General features: G+C 43.6%; 1 protein-coding gene across 1 annotated transcript; it reads right to left on the bottom strand.

Moving 5' to 3' along the window:
• Positions 1–429: 429 nt before the first annotated feature.
• On the bottom strand, positions 430–21,372 carry tmem116 (transmembrane protein 116). Its single transcript, XM_088936020.1, has 11 exons — positions 20,973–21,372; positions 19,618–19,664; positions 19,270–19,333; positions 18,392–18,523; positions 11,153–11,257; positions 10,685–10,734; positions 9,663–9,746; positions 8,742–8,880; positions 4,812–4,956; positions 3,685–3,761; positions 430–2,804 (listed from the first exon to the last, which is right to left on the bottom strand). Exons 1-11 carry the CDS (start codon positions 21,051–21,053, stop codon positions 2,625–2,627), a joined length of 1,104 nt encoding a protein of 367 aa, XP_088792146.1. The 5' UTR covers positions 21,054–21,372; the 3' UTR covers positions 430–2,624.
• Between the last annotated feature and the right edge of the window lie 398 nt (positions 21,373–21,770).

Raw genomic sequence — 21,770 nt, 5'->3', positions numbered from 1 at the left:
TTCACAGAGCATCGTAAGAAACCAGACACTGGGGCTGCCCATCACAGTGTGGCAGAGCTGTAAGAAGCAACAACTGCCCGGGCTGACCTTAGGCTTCACACTGAACTGTCCAGGCCCTGGGTCTGATAATTACACAATGCCATGTGTGCCTGCGAGACTGCACGGCGCACGCCTCTCGGCTTGCATTCCTCTTCAGTCACGCACGAGGCGGAAAGGCTGATGGGAAGATTGCTGGAATTCTGGACTGGAGAGCAAATGTCTCCTCTTTGTGTTGTTCAGCAGTTACTGTCTTTGTAGGGACATTTTCTCAGATGTTGTCCCCTCATTGAAGGTAATAACTGGATACACACGCACATATTCTATTTATCTACAGCTTGTGCAGACTGCGTTTACACCTGAAGTGCAAAAGAAGAAGAAACAAATATCTCATGATTATATCAGTGCTGTACAGTACAACATTTACCACATTTATTTATTTTTACAGACACCATGTCACCTACAAATAACTTAATACATAATGAAATGTATATTTACATTTTTTATAAAAACACAAACTGTAAGATGTATGCTAGCAATGTTTTCTACAAAGCAGAGTGTAGCTCTTTGTATCAGTCATGCTGATGAAAAGGAGATTAATTTCAGTATTGAACAGAACTATTTAAATATGCAGAGACATTCATGAAATGTTATTATGATGTTTTCTGTATCATCTGAGAACAAAGATGCATTAAATGCACATGCAGTCACTCATTATGCAAAAAAAAGCTGTAGAACTAATTATTTAATTTCCTGATGTATGTATTATATATTACATATGAGACGCAAACTGTATTCAGCAAAGAGACACATCGGGGAAGAGGACAGTAAGGTTTCAAATCAATAACTATACAGTAAAGTGTCTCATCTAGTATGCCAAGATGGCCTTGGCTTGTTGTCTTTAAAAAGGCAGAGACGCCCAGTTTAGAACATGGATCAGAGAGGAAGTTCTTCAGGCGTTTATTGTCCATTTGTCAGCTGGCTGGCAGCTATTAACGTTTTATGATGAAAATAAGTGCTAAACGGTTTAAATCACGGCAATGGAGAAGGTCGAGATTTTGACCTCTTCTGATATGATGTCCAGAATTATGCATAAAAGGAAAATACATGCAAGCTATATTAGTGTGTTCCTCCACATGGCTATAGAAAAGAGAAATCGTTATAAAAACCTTTAAAGGATGGCATGCTTCAGCAAAGACTATTTAATTACAATCAATAGACTGGTACCCAAAACAAGGTCCAATTGTTCATTTTTGCTAAATGTAAAGCTTTATAACAGAAAATTCAAATTAATCATATTTCCATGGAAAATGACGTATATTATACACTGTGCTTATTTCTGAAATGAGTACTGTGTAGAATCTATACAGAAAATGTCTAGAAACTAGTAGCGAGCCTGTACACTTACAAAAACTACACAGGAATGTCTGTAAAAAAGCAAATCATTAAGTTTTCATCAAGTCCATCTAATCCTTAGAAGTGAAATATTATTCACATTTATTGTGTAAAGCACTTTTTGCAAAACTCATCTTGGGGAAGCAGTCACTGGCAGGATTCAGGAAAAATCAGGTCATTAATTCTCAATGTCCATTAGCTGAACACAGTCCCTGCTATGATAGGACTGTGGAAGGGGTTTAAATGCCCTATTTTCTTCACAGGACTGCTGTGTCCGTTTTCTCAGACAGATTTTCACATCTACATATTTACTAATTTGTTAAGTACAAATAAATCATTGTTGTGCTTGATCAATTAATAAATGTATTTCCCCTTGGTTACATTAAACTCAGCTCTGACCTGTAAGCCTCATTATGGAACCAGACAGGAGTCACTGGAACTGAAGAAATATATGGTTTCTGCAGCCCATCCATGTGCAAGATTGCGTTTTTTCATGGAATGCAAGTTTTCCGGGTTTAGTTTGACCTGGATCAAAATGGAAATTTCAAATCCGGAACCAAATGGCATGGCATGAGTCTCTGATAAACAACTTGAGAAAACAGATGTTCTTAATTTCTTCCCAGTTTCTCTGAGTATACTGCAACGCCCACAAAGAGTGCGTCACATTTACTGTAATTTGTCCGCTCCCAACCCGTGAAACAAAATCTTCGCAAAACCAGAAATCTCATTTTGAGCCAGTCGTCCTAGAATGACCAAGCAAGGTCTGGTGAGAGTGCACAGCTACCGGCCGTGTCACTGAAGCCGATACCTCCGGGAAACAGCTGGATGAGATTCTCGGATCAGTGTTTTTTACTAACTGCCAAATGGGCTAGGTGGGCCTTCTGTTCTCAAAATTAAAATAACCTTCAAGCAAACTGCAGACCATCTCCTCTTCACACAGGAACAACTGACTTCTCTTTCCCAGTCAACTGGTCTTTTCCCTTTTTTAACTCGGGAACGTAAAAGTCTTGAGGAAACAGACATTCTGTTAGAGTCAATGGCAGCTGATTTGCAGCTTATCGCAGGCCATCCCTTTGACCTCCTCGCCCGGGGGCCCGGAACCCCCCCTGGTGTGGCCCTGAGAGTCCCTTCGCGTGTCCAGACGGTCTCTGTGGCCACGGCCCAGGTATCCCATCAGCACCCGGGGCAGCCGCCTAGCTGGAGGTGCCTGTGGCAGTGGAGACCAAGGCAGCGTAGCTCTTCTTCTGGGCTCTCAGCAGGGGCGTCTGCGTGTCCGCGTCGCGACTGGTACTCTTCTTCATGAACCGGAACAGCCGCTGCGTCCAGCCGTACACGAAGCAGTTGAGCAGCCCCTGAGAGGCCGAGGTGAGCGCCTGCGCAGGGGAGAGGGCCGAGAGCTCAGGAGGGGGCGCCGAGGAGCTGCTAAACATCTGGGAAATACAAGCTCTGCCTGTCTTGCTGAGCTGCTCGTACCTTATCTGCTTGTCAGTTCTCCTTCATACTCCCTCACGCTACGTTAGCTATTTCTGCACATCTTCCCTAGTGAGCCCCAGTTCTTCACGCTTACAGCTGTGTCTTCAGGCAGAGGGTGAAGGTTAAAATATGTTTTACTATCCCAGCCAATTATTGCTCAATTAAGCCAATGAGAAGCTGGTGGGAAAGAAAAACCAGAAACAAAAGCTGTAGCCCGTTAAGAGCAGGGATGGAGCCCCTCGTCTGGGTACTGAAACTGCAAATACTGACTTCCCTGTCTGCTGCGTGCTGCTGCCCCCAGCAGGGGAACAGCGGCTCGGCCCTCACTCACACGAGTGGCCCTCTCCGGAGCCTTCCTGATCCAGCTCTGCCTGGGCCCCTGACGGCCCCTAATGACCCCTGATGTTTGCCAGTCTCCCAGGTAGTGCGGAGTTTGAAATGCACAGGGTGAGTATTTCCTCCTTTAGCTTAAAAATCTAGAAATTCTGATAAAAAAGTCCCCTTTCACAGTCTCACAGCTGGAAATAATTTGCAAGCCCACAAAAAAAAAACAATAGATTTTGTTGTGAGGTGAAGTCATTTCTGCAATGCTCCTCTAACATGTCAGATCATGAGATTTCATTTTTATTCCAAGAATCTACAACCTTGTGGTTTTGTTGACCTAGATTCCCTGCCAATATACTGTTCTATCCCTTTTATGAGAAACGGATTGAAATTGATGAAGTTGTACGAGTCAAGTCTGTGCTCTGTGCCACTGCTCTGGGGGAATAGGTGCGTTACCTGTAAGATGTAGAGTGTAACGAACAGCTCCGGCCGTCCACTGGGGTTAAACAGCTTCAGTATGGCAAGGAGAACAGCTGAAGGCAGAAAACAGTGGGAAGGATGAGGCAAACAGCAACGCAAAGCTGCTTAGTAAGAGGAAACCCCCTGCAGTCCCTCATTATTTCATCATTATAGCTGATTCATCTTGCACCTACCGTTTATGAGTCACAACACGTCAATCAAATTACCTCCAGTGTCCCACCTCAAAACCTATTAAGATTAAATTGCAGCAAATCTTCCTTCAAGCAGTTTCTACATTGAGAGTAAACATGTTATCAGCCAAAATTCCCCATTATTTGGCTCTGCTTTCTTAAACAAAGGAAGAAAATGAATTTAATTTCTTGAGTATTTCTATCCTTTAGCAACGACTAAAAATATACATGCTCAACACATCATAAAATTCTGGGTGAATCCTAATTAAATACGCAAATGCCTGACTAGCTGTAGCCCACAAATTAATATTAACGGAAACAGGTCCAACTGTACGTCACTGTAGTGTCTGTGATGTTATAGTTCATGACCTAGTCTCTGTAATGTGCTTTGGATAAAAGTAATTGCTAAATGACTAATCATTGTTATCAAGCAATAACCCAAAGGCTGATGTCTGGATCACTGCCGCAAGAAATTCAGAACAATGAATGACACCAGTAGGGATCTGCTTCTTTCACTGCTATGGCAGGATCTCTGTAGACACCAATGCTTTGGTTTCTCAAGCCACATGTCCCCTGGTTGGCACTGGGACAGTGACAGGGGGTCTGTGGTGGAGCTCATTATGCATGTGTTGTGGTTTAGGAATGAAGAAGTCTGTAAATTGACAAAGACTGCATAATTAAAGCTGCAATACTTTCATCACAGGGTGTTCAGTTTCCCACTAAGGCTCTCACACTTGGGTGAAAAGCAGCATCGCTGGCGCCACCCTCTGGCAGCTAACAGGAAAAACTGCAGTTGCTTAATGAGAAAAAAAAGGAGTTCCCACAAATCAACGGAAAACTGCCGAGAACAATAAAAATACTGCTCCGGCGGTGTGTGCCATGCGTGCGGCGAAGACGGTCTCTCGGAGGAAGGGTGCACCATCCTGCACTGACCTGGCCCCCAGCACAGGAAGAAGGCCGCTGGGTACAGGACCACCCGTCGCTCCAGGACGCTGATATTGGCCCACTGCTGGTCCCCTAGGAAGCCGCTGGAGTTCACGAAGCGCTTGTAGAGCGACCGGGCCTTCACCATCAGGACCTGAGAGAGGACGCCCACAGTGAGACGGGGCCGATTCCAGACCGATTTGAAATCGACAGCATTTGGATTTTTGGGATATTGGATAGGAAAAACGTGATTTCGATAACTGTAGCAGTGAGGCTGTATTTTCACTCTGACTTGAGAAACTGATGATGTTGGCAAGACAGTGCCGAAAATGGAGAGTATGAGAAAGGTAATAAAACAACAGGAGTCCCTTCGGGCCAGTCTGATAGCAGCTGCGTGACCTCGATATCTCATCCAGCCTTTTCCTGAAAGAGGCCAGGTAATTGACCTCATAATAACATATTTCTGGACATCTTGTGTTCAGTCCTTTTTAATTCAAAGCACGTCAGTCTTTTAAACTGGAAATTTTGATGCTGGTGTATCTTTCATCTCCCAGCTGCTTTGAATTTAGAGCAAGCTGAATTCTTACAGATTGTACCACAGATGTTTCTGACTTTGATCCAGTTTCATGCAAAGCTTCGCAATCCTGGCATAAAGGGATACATTATAACAGGTGTCCACAGTAACTTGGGAAGATAATTGCTTCAGTAATTAAACATCTGAGTAATGCAAAACCCAATACAAAACACTCAAAAATACAGTCAATGTCATAATATATCTTTAGTCATGAACATGTTATAAATTCTTATTGTGACAAAACTGCATCACCAAATATTGCAGTAAAATGTCAGGAACATAAAAATTTAATTAATAAAGCGAAACATAACAAAAGAACTATCTTTACTGCTGTAGTTGAGTGAAGAATTTCTGCCTTGAAGAGGTTGCAAAGACAGACTTTTAGCTTTGGAAGACTGCAGGGCTCAAAATTCTCCTGTCAGTCCTTATCAAATTTTCAATTAGTTTCAATATTCAAACGACACAATTTATTCCTTTGGTGGCAGAAAAAAGCAGACAGGTCCTGGAGTGATCAGACAAAACAAAAACATTAATTGTCTCGCTACAGCTTTAGCTCAGACAATCTCCTGACAGCTGGAGCCCGAGTAGTTGTGGACGCGCATTTCATGGATCAGTCTCCTTGGCAACTGCCTGGGCTGACCTATGACCCCGCCCGACTCTTGCGATTGGCTAATTGATGGACTTCACCGCCTATGCATGATGCTGATGCAGCTACCTACTTGAACTGATTGATGGACAGCTGCCTTTGTTTCTTCACTGTGTCCGTCGCGAAAATCCTTCAGGTAGCAAAACAATATGACTTATTTTGCTGCTTAAGCAGAAGATCGTAAGCTAAGTGCCTGAGGTGCTAGGTCAGACAGAGGGGACTGCTGAGCGACAGGCCTGGGGCTCCACTCCACTGTTTTGTTGTGAGTGGACGGGTTCAAGTGGGGACACTGTCTGGAATGTGGTGAGCTCATCGGCCACAACACAGGATGATGCCAACTGATCTAAAACCGACGTCAAAGGATGTCCTGGACAGAGGGAAGCCGAGGATGGGTGCACAGGAGCCAGGCTGTTTGAATAAATATTTTTCACACGCACCACAAACCTGTGCCCAGTGTGTTCCACTGCCATTAAAACAGCATGCCAGCAGAGGAGCAGTAGGGAAACAGCTTGCTCTCACCCCCTCCAAAACAGCACAGCCAGGGCTTGTTATGGTGTGGAGTTCATTAGGACACTCTGTTAGCTTCATTAGATTCATTGTGTGGGCCTGTCAACACAGTACACTGGCTCTCCTGTCAACTCGTGACACAAATTCCACATAAAGGAAAAAGCATGAAGTACAGCTCTCTACTCTAGTCAGGCCCTAACTGATCTGACCCATCAGAGCTTCCGAGTTCAGAATCGGCAATTGTCATACTGCAAACGGAAACTCTTCTGCACCAGCTCAAGCAGGACATCATATCTGACATGGAAGAGCTAATGGCTAGATTTGTAATGGCACCAACAGTGGCTCTGATATAACAATCCACACATAAGCAGCCATGGACTTCGTTCTATTTAAAACGCACCCATGAATTCTAGAATGCTTGCTTTTTTACAGAAATACAGTAGACTGCACAGTTTTGCGTAGAACAGTGAAAATCCTTTCTCATTTCAATCCAGACTAAATTGTAAATTATACATTAAATCCTTAGTTAATATGTACTAAAAAGAATTTGGGAATCAGAAATCTATTCACCCAGAACACAATCTGACTGAAGACACGGGGTATTGTATAAGAGGTCTCCCATCTAGACTGCTTGAATATACAACAATTCAAGCATAACAGTTTAAAAACAAGTTAAAAGATGGGACTAAAGTACGGAATTAATCAGTCATCATCCTGTTAAATTTTAAATCTCTTGAAATCTCTTTTTTCCAGTAAACCTTTCTGATTAAAGAAAACATACTAGTTTATACTGTAGTTCAGTGATGTTATTCCCTCAGTGACATACAATTAAAGCACATGCCTTAAAACTAGAAACAAATAAAAAAAGAACTTTGCAAACCAAAGGTTATCAGCTGTTACCAGGGTTGGGTCATTCTTTTAGTAAAAAGATGAATTAGCTTTTTATAAAATGAAAAACAAGCTTTTGTTTTGGCCTATGAAACTAAATGTTCATTGATTGAGGCCAAAGCAGATGTTTGCAGCCAAGGAACTATGCGGATGACGTGAAAGAGCTGCAGAACCTGTCGGAGGTATTTCAGTTGAGAAAGCAGTCTTAGCAAGTGATTTTACAAAAACACATTCATAAAAGGTGTTTGTAGTTCAAGACCCAGCTGCAGAGATACTGTTCTGTAGTTCTGTCTAGGCCAATGAAGCTTTGGTACAATGCAATGTCAGATTTTGTAAAATGCACTTTGTGATCTTGTGTCTGTTTTGCTGTTATCATAGCTGAAGAAAGGCGATAGTGTGTGAAAGAGAAAGTCAGGAGATTGCCAGCATGCTGGAAAGCCCGCGAAGCTATTGTGAGAGATGGTGTTGACGTGTCTGGCTGCTGTAGTTACGAAAGAGGAAGAACAACTGCAAGTGTTGTGTGGAAGGACATTCCCCGGTGCTTTGGAAATCAGAGACATTCCTCTGTTGTAAAGTGGGGCATAACGCAGAAAAAACACAGCTATGAATCGTCCCATTTTAACTTGTAGACCGACAGGGTAAACAGGGAACCCTCTTAATAAATCGATAAGCAAAAGTGACGCAGTCTTGAGGAATAAAAAAACAGACTTCCATCACCTCCCCAGGTCTCCCTCCTGTTAAATACCTGGTCTGGTTCCTTGCATTGTCTAATCTGATTAGTGGTACAACACGCCACAACTCTGCTCTTAGCGGCCGCCACTTGAAAATTCTATTTTTTAGCGTCACATTTGAAATAGTGGGATAGGTAACAAGTTAAAAGGCCTAACGTAAGAAACGTGCCTTACTTCAGAGCCTCAGGCTCCTCTCTTTCTCCTTTCATTCTGAGCTGCTTGCACGTCCTCGGTTATTGAGGGGTTCAGTGCCCCAGGAGGCCTGGAGGGCTCTGGCTGCCCAGGTCCTGCTTTATATTAGAAGGCCAGTGTTTGGACACGACAAGCAGCAGTGGAGAGTAGTGCTGAGAGCTCCGAGCCCAAAGGCTGCTGAAGCTTAATCAAGGATCTAGACGCCAGTTTCTGCTGGCGGCACATCAGCTCGGATGGGGATCTGCATTGCCAGGTTTAACTCCGTACGGTTCTTCCGGCTGGCTCGGGAGCCTTCCGCCCTCCCATCTCTGTATTCCTTTCTGGGTACGCTGACGGCAGAAAGCAACCCCCCCCCCAGGGGTCCGTTGGTGACCCAGGCCCCCCCCAGCGCCGGCTCTCACCACGATGCCTGTGAGGGCGAGCAGGAAGGCGAGCAGGAAGACGCCGATGCTGTAGTAGTGCATGACGTGGCAGACCGGGGCGCTGGCTTCGCGGGAGCCCGACGCCGGCTCCGGCTCCCCCGTGTGCATCAGGAGGCACCTGCAGGGGACGCAGCACAGGCAGTGAGAGGGGAGCCGAAGCCCTGCGCTCTTCTTTCTGAGGACTCTGGATCGTCTCCCCTTACCCAACATCCCCAACGGGCTGCTGTTCACACCCGCCTGCGAAATATCAACTGGCACCAATTCTGATGGCAACGGAAAGACAACAGCGCTGCGTGCAAGTGATAACAATCGTTACTGTGTGTTCGAGCTTTCAACGCGATTCCTCATTCCAAATTCCTCCTATAACCGGTGTGACAACAATGACAATTTGTGTCTTTTTACAAACTGAAACTGAAAGGAAACGATCACCTCTACATGTGGGACCCTGTCTGCAGGGGCTTCACTCTGCCACCGGGGCCAGTCTTTTGTTCTAGCTGAGTGCGGGAGGACTATACAAGAAGAGTTGTGGGGGTCTGGGACAAGCAGCCCAGCTGTGGTATTGATATCCTGGCTTCTTTCAAATAGGGGCTGGATGAGATTTTAAGGCTAATTAACTACTAGCAATACTACCAACTAAACTAGCTAGATGGACCAACCGAACTCCCCTCATGTGTAGATTTCCTGTTCTAGTGCCTTAACTAGATATTAATTTTTCTACCTTGTGCAAATTATAATGTTTTCTGGGCTTCTTGCTTGAAGGACTCATCTCCTCACGGTGCCATGCAGTTGGGCAGAACACGGTGTTTCAGGAAAAAGTTTCAAGCGGAGCAGCAAAGGGACCAAAGCCTCTCACTTGTCACAGACATGAGCGACACAGTGGGGAGAAGAAAGGAGACCTACTTGTACGGCTGGCTGACGTTCCGGTAGCACTCACAGGCATTCCCCACCCCGAACACTGGGGCCATGAGCAGCAGTGGAGCCACACTGCGGGAAGAGGAGGAGACCCCTGTCAGCACAGCAGCTGCCACCAGCTCACTTCCTCACAGTGACCTCAGCGGCTTGTATCACTAGAACCCAGGACCTTAATGATGTAATCCACTAGAACACCTTCGACCGGGGAAACAAGCATCCAGTAAACTCGAAGAGGTGGGGAACATGTTAAACGATTGTTATGACCCCACTTAATAAATGAGGTAATAAAAATGTTGCTTTATGTACAGGGAGTCTCCTTTTGTAGGCGTAACTTCCTAAATCCGAGAGATATGCTTAAGGGTCTTAGGTTTACACACATTTATTTTTAAGATGAAAATGAAAAAATGATCACCAAAATCTTTCATTTTAAAATCACAGTGGGGATTATATGCCGACTATGTACACTGTGTATAGTTTTGTTTCAGTAAGACTGGCCGCTCTAGTTGAGTGAAGAGCTCGTTCAGAATGGGTCCCGTCTAACCTGCATGTGGCAGGACAGAGAGTCTAGAGAGGACAGCCCAGGGAGCATCACAGCAGGGAAGAAAGACAGGGCGATGAAACACATAAAAGCTCTGTCCTTTTTCCTTTTGGGGAAGCTTTAGTCCATGCAGACACAAGAAGCTGGGCATAAATTTGTATTTTAGATGTGCCATTTTTTATCTAATTTCCAATTAGGAATCAGTGTCTTCATGTCTTGGGTCGCAGCGATGCCCTCTGTACTGACTGGGTGCAGGAAATGAGGAAGCACAGACAGGCTCCTCCGAGCTGCTGCATTCATCCGATGACACTCTACCAGATTGACAGAGACATACAGGGGGTGTGGCACCCATCTGAGGAGAGAGAGAGCTGATCTGAGGGAGCCTCGATCTCGTGATGTCTCAACTCTGCACACCGCTCAAGTGTCTGTACCGGTTGAGCCAGTCGGGAGATGTGTTTATAAATCTTTTTACCTTGATAACACTGTGGCTATCCTGCTGATCCTGTAGGCTTTATCCGAATACTGAAAAGCAGCGAGAAATCAAACATCATTAGTTAACAAGGAAATGCCCCCCCAAAAATCTTACTAATACAGTGCGATACTAGCCGTTCACTAGATCATTCAGCATTGTTTTGAAAAAGAGAAATGCTTGTATAAGAAAGCCTGTTGGGATGACATCTGATACCACTTCATGTCTTTGCATTGAACTGTAATGTTAACTGAGCCTTTCGTTAAGACTTAACTGTGGATGCAGTTAGATCATACCACAGATATCACTGCTGTTCATTAAATTTTACGTTAAATTGGGAACATTTTGCAGACCAGGGAATAGGTTAGTGTTTTATGCTGCCATTTTCATTTTGGAGAGGAGTTATTTAACTGTAGAGAGATAACTTCTAACAGATAAGAGAAAAAGGCCAGGCTGTTGGAATAAACTCACCAGAGGTGAGAAGGCATTCATATTTCTGTGGTACTTCTCCAGGAGTCCGGTGTACAGCACCCAGGTGTAGTTGACAGTATAGAAAAACGAAGAGACGTAGAATATCTGGAGGAAAAGGGAAAACAATAGGACTTCATTCTGATTCACTGTGGTGCTTGATTCTCTCCAGCAGTAACACACTCTGTCCACCAGGGGGTGCTCAATGTGGGGGGGCAGGAGTGCTGCAGGTCACAGTGTTTGCATTGATCTGCTCATGGCCTGGATGGCTGCATCGCTGTGCTCATCAGCCCCTAGAAAATCATTAGCTTACTGGTGAGATCGTCACATTTCTCCTTAAATTGCTTTATATTCCAATTAGATAGTGGAATAAAAAAAACACAGCTGCCACTGAAGCTCACTGCATTCACTACTTCTGTTTGAACTTTCACGTCCAAGAGGACATCCATACTGATCCTCTCTCTGGAGTTTAGACTCTCTCAGCCCCGTGTCCATCTTGCTGCGCACTTGCTGCTCAGAGGTTCCCCTGGAGGACAGTGAACTAACAACCCTCAGTGAGGGCAGCAGCAGAATCCCATTCCCCCACCCTCATCCACCCCCAGGAGCAGCTGAGCGCCTGGAATTGCCTTCGGCGACGTTGGACATCAGATAGCAAACGGGGAAATGTTACTGGGATTCCCCCGCTGGTCACAAGTCTCAGGGTCCAAAGATGTCAGACATCTGCATTCAGTGCCACTGTGAGAACTGCTGTCATCGCTGTTTTCTTAACAAAATACCCGCTTATCTGGAGATCTGTCCCTGAGGATAAATCTGTCACAGGAGCTACCTCTATGCAGGTACTCTCACGCTAAATCGGACAATTTCCACAGTTCACCCCTCTAACATTTCATGACCAATTCTTAGAAGATCTTTCTCTGGCTTTTTTTCTTAAACCACTGCAAACTCATGGGCACAAGCTGGCCTTTTCTCTCTAATATACAACACAAATAATATGAGAAGCCCGGGCTGCTGCACAATAGACATCTTAACACTGGGAGCTGGTCCACAGCCTGGAGACGTTAATGAGTGTGATGGAAGGGTCTATGAGGTTCATGCACGTGCTATGGCACACACTGAACTGGCAGATGACGTGAGGAGACGTGCTTTCACTGAATCACCTCATTGTGACTCTCAGAGAACTGAGGGCGGCCAGTCCGAGATCATTCAGCACAGATCTTCCGCTCGTTAGCGGTGAGAGATAAAAAGAGGTTTGGGACTAGTGCAGGGATCAGAGAACTCTTGATTTATCCGACCATCTCCTGTATGGACTGGGTCTGATTGCAGTTCTTAAGGATCTGTCACTAGAGAGACTGGAAAATTTGGAGATTCCATTCCCAGAGTGGGACGCTAACCGATTTGATTTTTTAACACGTGAAGTCGGCAAGACGAACCTCACAATGGACACATCCCAGTCACCTGCTTTCCGAATTGGTCAGAACACACTGTGAAAATTCACATTCATCATTCGCACTTTGCCACTGCTGTTGGTACTCTACCTCAATTCAAACAAGTCTTACGAAAACTATTCCCAGGTGCCTCTTGATAAGGAAAGATTCCATTCAACAAGGTGGCCTAGCCTTTGTTGACTCTGGCTAATTTTAGCTACTGGTGGCACCTCTTGAGCTCAGACAGTAAAAACGACTGCCCTGCCTGAGTAATTGCTTCATTTACATGCTGGATAAACAGCACTGGTACCATGTCCTTAGATAATCATTACTTTGTCACATGCTGTTCCTACCTCGTCCTCACCAAAATGGAACAAGAACCTTCATGAGTACACTATGACTTCCTTATTATAACAACTGCAAACAATTACAATATACATGCAATACTACTGAACACTTTCAAGGACTGTACAATACTTCTGTACTGAGGTATTGAGAGGCTGCTACTTCCCAGTCTCTGAGGCCTGCTGCTTTAATATTCACAGTACTTCAGATCTCAGAATCAATCAGCCGGCAGTCTACAGACCAAAGGCTTTCAAAATCTGAAATGCACAAGTACTTTACTGAGAGAGAAACAAGCAGCTGTCACAGTAGGTAGGCGCAGTTTCTACTACAAAAAACGAAGCTAAAATGACCATCTCGTGATACAGATGACAGGCTGGGAAGGTGAGTCAAGTTTAAACTGCTCACATCTGTTCAGTGCAGGCTGAAAGAAGAACAACAGCTCTTTGAGAAGGAAAATTCGCAATACAGTCAAAACAGCACCTCATGAGGTCCTGTGAGAAACCAGAAAGACCCACAATTCTCATCGCATTTAATACACACAATACCTCAAATAATAACGTGAAGATCTCTAGACTGGGGCTTCTTCATTTTAAGTGGTAGAAGTACTGAATGAAGACAGTACACACTTTGGAAGATGGCTCTACAGCTGATACTTGTTGCTTTGCAGCCTACGCTACTGATGCGGCTCCCGATTCGAGCTTCTACAGCGCAGATGGTGGAGCGACAGCCCCTGGGAAGAGCACACGCTGCCCAGCCATGCGGAGAAGCTGGCAGGAATCGGCAGCAGCTGGTGTGTTTTATCTGGAGCTGGTTGACAGTGTTTGGTTTGTTGCTGGGCCCTGTGGGGGGTTAACAAGGCTCTGTCGTGCCCAGACTTTGCTTCCTCAGTGGGGTCTGAGTGGAGACAGGACTTCTCCAAACACCGGCGCCAGCGTGCAGTCTGGGCCCGTGAACTGACGGGCTTTCCGCACAAGCACACAGGGCTCCGGAGAGACACGTCGAAGGCTGATAGCTTCGATGATTCAAATGATTTAAAGCCACTTAAGTGAAATTGCTCATAGTTTTCTTCTTATGTTTTAGTTGAAGAGTGTTTACAAGACAGTTTACTGAAGCCAATATCATAACCAAGGGGAACAATCCATCCACCAATTTTCTTACTGCTTCTTTCCAATCAGTGATGTGGAGGAGCCAGGACTTATCCCAGCAAATAATGGGAGCAAGGCAGGATACATCCTGGACAGGACGCCAGTCCATCACAGGACAGACTCTCTAACACACACCCTCACACCAGGGCCAGTTTTCCCAGAATCCAATTAACCTGCTGGAATTCTACTTCTGGACTGTGCAAAGAAACTGGAGAATCCAGAGGAAACATAGGAACATGCTGAGAACACACAAACTCCACACAGACAGCACCCCAGCTCTGGAACTGAGCCCAGAGCCCCAGTACTGACCACAGCAACACCATGCCGCACTGGGCATAAATATAACATAGTTAATAGTCCTTTTTAACATGTAGATTAAATCAAACCATTTTGCTCTTACAAAGATTTATTGCTTGCTATGAAATACAGGAAACCTGGACATTATACCTATAGATAGGTTCCATTCCTGATGATGTGGAATTGGCATAAGAATTTGATTTTTGAATATATTGAATATATTTTAATATAGAGATGTACATGCATTACTGATTTTTTGGGTGCTTTCAGAAAGCCATGTTACTCCGGCAGAGCTTTTACAATGTAAGCAAGAAAACTCTGTGGAAACATATTGTCAGTGTTTCTTTACAATATTCCTCTAAAGAGAGACGCTGTGAAAGAGCATTTCCTGAGAAAGTAGCTCTGATCGCAGACAGGAGTGAGAGTGGCAGGCAGAAGCCTTCTCCTGCCAGTAGACGAGTTAGTTCAACTGAGCTTCACCTATTGTGTTACATTCAACATGAAAATGAAAGTACTATCTAATAATGCCTGACCTGATTTACACAAAGCAGAGACAGAGAAAAAAAGACTCATTTGACTCAGCAGATTGAACCCTACCAGGTTTTGGTATACAATACATACAAGTAATAGGTTTATTCCCTGCTGAAAAAAAAGGAGAAAGAAAACACAACGTTTCGGCCGTGGAGCCTTCTTCACACCTGAAGAAGGTGACCTCACACCTTAAGAAGGCTCCACGGCCGAAACGTTGTGTTTTCTTTCTTTTTTTTCAGCATGGAATAAACCTATTACTTGTTCCTTTGCAGCCTACGCATGCTGACGCAGCTACCCACCTGAACTACAATACATACAGTATATTAAATGTATATTATTAAATGCAAAATGTTTTCTCTGTTTTAACATACTAAATGATAACCTCTAGTTTAATATTCAGGATTGGATTTTGTTCTTGTGTAATCTGATAAAACAGATTGTTAATTAAAAAAGAGACTTTCCTTATTGGGAAAATGATTAATGCAAGAGGCAGGATTATTTCTTCCAAGAAATTATTTTTTCAATCAGGTAAATTGAAATTAATTAAGAAATAAGAAATATTGCAAGGGACAACAATTCTGTTTTGTTGTCTCCAAGTGAAGGCTTTTATTTATGAAACAAAAACCTGCAGTTCTGAAAGTAAATGTCAAATCTGATTGTCATCAAATAGTAAAACAGCAAACATTCTGGTTCAGCCACATTCCAATATTAAAGAAAATTCCCAGCAGAAGGCATGTGGTGTTGTAATGGACAAGCACACGAGAATCCGTCTTCACACTTCTAAAATGAAACCTTTAGCTAAACAACATTTTTGACCTTTGGACTTTTTGCTTATTCATTATCATACATAATATACTTTCATTATACTTAATAAAGAAAATTATTATAAAAAATGTTGCTCTGGTGGCAGAAGCAGGTATTGATAAAGCAGGATTTACCAGAAAATAAGATGTAAGACTGCCTGCGCCAACACCAACACAGCAACACGTCAGGGAAATGTGGGTACACATCTGCTTCCATGCTGTGTGTATTCTTAATACAGGATTATGTAACTCGAGGCCGTTCCCAAATTCTTGACTGTGAATCAAATATTTATCCTTCCAGCATGATTGTTTCTGACACGTTTTAAACCTGACTCATATTGACCCATCAAAAGGGTGAAGAATAACTATACCTGCTGTATGTTTAGAGAAAGCGTGATCCTGACTCTGATTGGTCTGAGGGCGGATGTATTTTCGGGAGAGTTTTTTGTTAATGAACAAAGATGCTATTGAATTGGGCAGAAAAAAGGATGGAGAGGTTTTAGGAAGGGGAGCCCTGGGGTGTTCTCGCCTCCCTCGCTGGCGACTATCTGAGTCTTCAGGTACAATGCAATGAGCCCAAAATTAAAGCTGAGGGAGGCTTTTCTGACCCTGAGCAGAGCAATGGTTGGATCACATCAGGAAGAGAGCAGACCTTCCCTCAAAAAAAATGTATTCCTTACTGAAATTCCAGAGAAATTAAAAACAGACTTATAATTCCATAATCCAGGGCATGAGAAATGAGACCATTCTGATGGAACTGTAACCTTGGAGAACGATAACACACTTTCTTAGTCAAATGTGAACAGATGGAATAAGCTATCAAACTATACAGTCAGGGCCAATATTATGGAATCTTTCAATATGATCAATGTGTGCGCAAGATAATACCCAGCTCTGATGGGTTGAACAGCCCTTTCTCTTTATAAACATTTTACTTACTGCATTATACTGCAGCTTCCTCTGAAATTCTAGAAGTAAAACACCCACCCACCCACAGAATCTGGCTGTGCTTTGGGAGAAATTAGATACAGATGTCTGCTAACGCAAATGCATTCAACATTCTATAAAATCCAACGTTCACTGTGGGATGTGTTTAAAAGCCATCTCATGACTCTGGCACGCTTCACGAGTCTCATGGTAACAAAGGCCTCTGCGGGTATTTGTTTTTTTTTTTAATTACGGTGTACAATATCAGGTGACCTCAGAGACAAAACCACCAGAGTGTTTATAAGTAGGAACTGGTAAACAACTCAGAGATCATTCAGATTGCGGATGTTGTTGTTTGTTTCCATGAAATCCACAACTGTGCAGGAAAGATGGGAGTATACATCTTTATCTTCGCGTTTACACGATGGTTACATGGTTTAGCTGTAGTACGTGAACATTGAAGTCCAATGACTGTAAAGCCCACTGAAAGCTCCTTTAAAAATGCTAACAGTGTGAAATTTGTGCACCTATACTGTGTTTTTACCTCACAGTTCCCCAACAGTTTACTGTGGTTTTTACATGCCTTCACTGTGCAGAATCACAGGAATGCCAGGACACATGTTTCTACAAAATGTGTGCTACAGTACATATAGTTTATGTGTGGTCTAGTGTAGCAAAGCACACTGCAGGAAACAATAGAAAAAACACATAAAACTGCAAAAATCCTGTAGTAAATTCTCATCTTAGAACTACTTGCTATTCAGTACTCACATAAGCACACCTTACTTAGTCCCTAACTCCCTGAAAGCCAAGTCAAAAAGAGAGTTCATCACAGCTAGGCAGAATGGCAACAAGCTCAGATGCAACAGGGGTGGCAGATGGTGTGATATGGTGTCAGGTGATGGTGTCAGGCATGCAGAATGAAGCAGAAGAAAAATCAGGGAGAAGGAACCTAATTAACTGAAGTACTTAACTGAGGTTTGAGAGGGATGACAACCACGTCTTTCTCCCCAGTTGTTCTAAATCATAATTATTCCCAATGTCATTTCTGTATATGATACACAAGTCCCTTCTCACATGCATCAACCATGTTTACTCAATAAACATCCTCCAATGCATCTCATTCTCGGGTGCAGTTATTCCTCAGGAATTCATTTTTAAGGCAGCTGATAACTGATTTTTACAGAGGGAGAGAAAACTCCGACGCTGACGTCAACAAGGGCGCCTCTCAGTGTTAGTGGCATGAGTGTGCAGCCCCATAACTGGCTCGGGTCAGCAGGGAGAAAGGCACAAGATCCAGTCTTCACATGGGCACTCAAAAGGGGCTCCCAGCTCCCTTCCCCACTGGGAAAAGCCAGTGACTCAACTATGGGCCCTGCTGGTTCTAGGGCCTTCAAAGCCTTTAACTCATTTGAGCCACGCAGCGTTACCGAGGAAACCATCCAAAAGCCTTAATCGGCATTTAAAAAAGCTCAGGTCACATACACTGTTCTGTAACATGGAGCAGCTTTATCAATATAACAACCCTTAATAATGTTTAACTTAAACTCTTTTATTGTTTTCAGTTCTTAAACGTGTCAGAGGTTGCTTTTAACTACTACACTTCTTAAGCAATTTCAATCGCCAACCTTAGAAGAGGCAAAAGTCTTGCAAAGATTCCAACGTTTGCATAATTAAGGGCGGCTGAGCTGCAACGGCAGCCTGCAGGGGTGCGGGTTCCCAGGACCAGGACTGGGAGCCCCGGGCGCAGGAGAGCGAAGGGCGACTCACCTGGCCGACAGACTGCAGGTTGTAGCAGACGGCGTTCTGGCTGCTGACGGGCTCCCTGTACAGCACAGCCCCGACGAGCCAGCTCACACCCAGCAGCAGGTCTGTCACACTCAGGTAGAACAAAGGCCGCACCTGCAGGAGGCCATGAGACTGTTACTGCTATTTCATCAAGAGTAACTGTGCTGCAGCGCTCAGAGGCCAAAGCTGTTGTAACCCTGTCTTGGGCATTTTTCTCCAATTTCTCCCTTCCCACCCAGCTGTATAAAGGAGCTCCAGCACTGGGAATTAATCAGCATCCCCTTTCCAGCTCAAACGATACTGAACATTTGATCGCAAACAAGCGAAGGCCATTGGGCCCACACGTGCCAAACTGGCTCCAGCCTCTCATCCAGCTGGTCCTTGAAAGAAGCTACTGTGATCTCCGGGCCCAAGACGTAATGTAATGTCACTTATCTCAGGATGGGGGGAATTTAAAGCTTCATCTCTATGCAGACAAATTCTATCTTGTAAATATAATGAATGACACTCAATGTGACAATGACACTTTTGCTACAATGTGACAAATGAATAGCAACCTGCTAACATATAAAGTCATGTCTAAAAGGTTCTGAACCATTTCCAGCTGTGAAAGCATGTGCAGTTTTAAAGAGAGCGTGACAAACAACAAGCTTTTAACAAGCGGTTAGCTCCTAAGGAATGTTTGCCGAGTGTGAATTCCTGAGCGTCGATCTAACTACTACCTGTGCCGAATCACGCCAGGCCTGCAGAAAAACTCAGTCAGGCTGAACAGAGGCGTGCTAGAGAATCTGTTGTGAAGGAAGACGGGGGATGAGACTTTGACACGTACTGTAAGAATATAAAGATTGCCTTTCACATACCTCAGGTGTCCGGATTAAATTCTGCAGTGCAGCATAAGCTATGATAGAGCCCGAACCCACAATGCTGCAAATCAACAAAACAGAAAGGGTAACTTGCCCACATGTTCAAGAATAAAAAAACACCCACACTAATAGTAACAGAAATCTTAACCATATAGAACTTGTTAACAACTAAAAATTGCAGGTCTGAAGTCTTGGGCAAGAAATTCTACGATTCGTTATAGCTGAAAGCTACTAGACGAAAGCTTTAATCTAAACAGGATGATGGAGCCACAGATAAAATAATGGATATATGAAATAAAAATATGGTAATTGCAAATTTACTTTTAAATTTCATTCTTAACTTACCTCAGAATGGCCATGACCAGTTGGATCCATCGTACAGCATCGTACACCTTACAAATGAAAAGAAAAGACTGCTTTGAAGAGAAACGAGATGCGTACAAGTTCTTGGTTCAGATCTAACACGGTAAGATTAATTACACTTGCTAGAGTCTGCTATGATAATGTAGACTAAATAATTTAGATTAGAATAAACAAGGCCAATGGGTTCTTCAGATCTTACTCAGCTCTTCCTATCCCACTGGTGTAATTCAAGGAGAATACTCAATTAACACATTACTTTCCAGTTATAGCCTCCCTTTGTAGACATGATTGGAGAAGTGAGAAGTAAAATTTACTGAAATATCAAAGTATTTTTTTTATCTTTGAATAGCAGGTAAGAATTTCCCTATGTGCAGAAATAAGTCATGATACAATCTTAGGTTAACAATAAGCCTTCGCTAAGCCCTAGCCTATAACATGACACATATAATTGTTTATATACAGTAGATCAGAGGTCCTGGAGAGTCCCAATCCAGTTATTCTCATAGGCAGTTATTCTGAAATCCCAAACCCTGGGTAGGGTATTGTGTTTTCGACTTGTTAATTTGCATGAATTAACGGAAAATAATCTTGAATTGATGGTTTAAGCTTTTAGAGCACTTTACGGGTAGTCAGGAATGAAGGAAATAATAAATGAAAGTACCAGATCGAAAAAAACAAATAGGTTTTACGTTAGGGGTACCTTACAAATTTATGAAGCAACGTGCATATAGCATTTACTGTATGATTAATAAAGCCAGCTCTGCATGTCAAACTAGCAACTAAATTTCGGTTATTTCTGAATTTTGGCTACTTCAAAACCATATCGTAAAAGTGAAGTATCGAAGGTTAAAGGCTTATTCCCAGGTGCTGCTACGGTTGCAACCTGCGTGCGAAAGATAAGCGCAAATTCAATCTGCAGCAGTTTCCCGAATTATACCCTGAGGGATTTCTTGAACATCCAGCATTTATTGAAAGTCAGCTCCTCACTATCGCTCCACCATCGAGAGCTGGCTTGTTATATCCATCTTTTGTTTGATTTGAGGTCTCTCTCAAGGCGTAATCAGTGATAACCAAATGAATTGTAGAAATATCGCACACTACTGCAGAGCGTCAGAAAACGTATTACCTAAATCTACTCGGCAGCATTAAAATAAATATTTAGGGCATGTTGTGCTTTTTAATACTTCGATTTCTGGTCTCCGTCTATATTTAAAATACATCATTGTGTTTTCTAGCAAAACAACAAGGAATTGAATAAATATTATTGACTTTGAACTGAAATCCATATGTTTCATACCCACTCGTATGTTTTTTTTCTCAGAAAATAGATCACTCACCCCAGTCCAGTCGTGACTCAGTGCTGTCAAATTGACAATATCGATGTACTGCCCCTCGTTCGGGAAGATGTGTTTTTGCATCGTTTCACGTTGCGTTGCCTTGCGCTCCTAAGCGGACGAAAACAGAGGAACGAGGAAAGTAAGTCTTCTATAATAAAAAAAGTATCCTATTGTTCCCGATGAGTCTTCTTTCCTGGCTGATGTTCCTCCTGTAAATATTGACTTCTCCCCGGTTCCGAACACTCCCCGCGGGCGTCTTCGCGTTTGCTGCCCGCCTGGTCACTCCTGAGTTTTTGAAACGCGAAGCGCTGGAGTTTCCACTTTTACCCACTCTCGCGTCTCACGATTTCCACAGCGCCCCGCAACACAATCAGTGCGCATCAAGAGCAAATAAACTTGTGAGGCTTTCTCCGCCCACACGCTAAATCAAGATTCACAAGATTCATCCCCTTTTGCCAGCTCTACGTTATAGGAGACATTGGGTGTGGGCTGGTTTTACTTTATTTTAAGACACGTTGGGGAGAAAAAAAACCGCCAGAACTTTCTCTACAGGAGGTGGAAAAAAAACAAATGTATACGTTTGCAATTCCCTAGCAGACTCTTAAAAAAACAGACTGTGCATGTCTGAGCAACTTATACAATACCCATCCATTTTCTAACCCCCGTTTCCAATTAAGGGGTCGCGGGGGAATCGGAGTTTATCTCGCAGCAACGAGGGCGCAAGGCAGGGACTAATAATCTGTCCGTCTAGTTTACAGGATACAAGTAATAGATATATTCCCTGCTGAAAAAAGAAGA

Source organism: Atractosteus spatula, chromosome 17 (genome assembly GCF_055471065.1).
Source record: "Atractosteus spatula isolate fAtrSpa1 chromosome 17, fAtrSpa1.hap1, whole genome shotgun sequence".
Taxonomy (NCBI): Eukaryota; Metazoa; Chordata; class Actinopteri; order Semionotiformes; family Lepisosteidae; genus Atractosteus; species Atractosteus spatula.
The sequence above is the reverse complement of the archived record's forward strand: the minus strand, read 5'-3'. Positions and strand labels throughout refer to the sequence as shown.

Bases quoted from the DNA above. Each gene is read 5' to 3' on its own strand.
- tmem116 (XM_088936020.1), bottom strand. From the start codon at position 21,053: ATGCAAAAACACATCTTCCCGAACGAGGGGCAGTACATCGATATTGTC. The intron at 19,665-20,972 runs GTGAGTGATCTA...TTCATTTGTAAG, and splicing joins TGAGTCACGACTGGACTGGG to GTGTACGATGCTGTACGATG. The intron at 8,881-9,662 runs GTAGGTCTCCTT...CGTCCCCTGCAG, and splicing joins AACGTCAGCCAGCCGTACAA to GTGCCTCCTGATGCACACGG.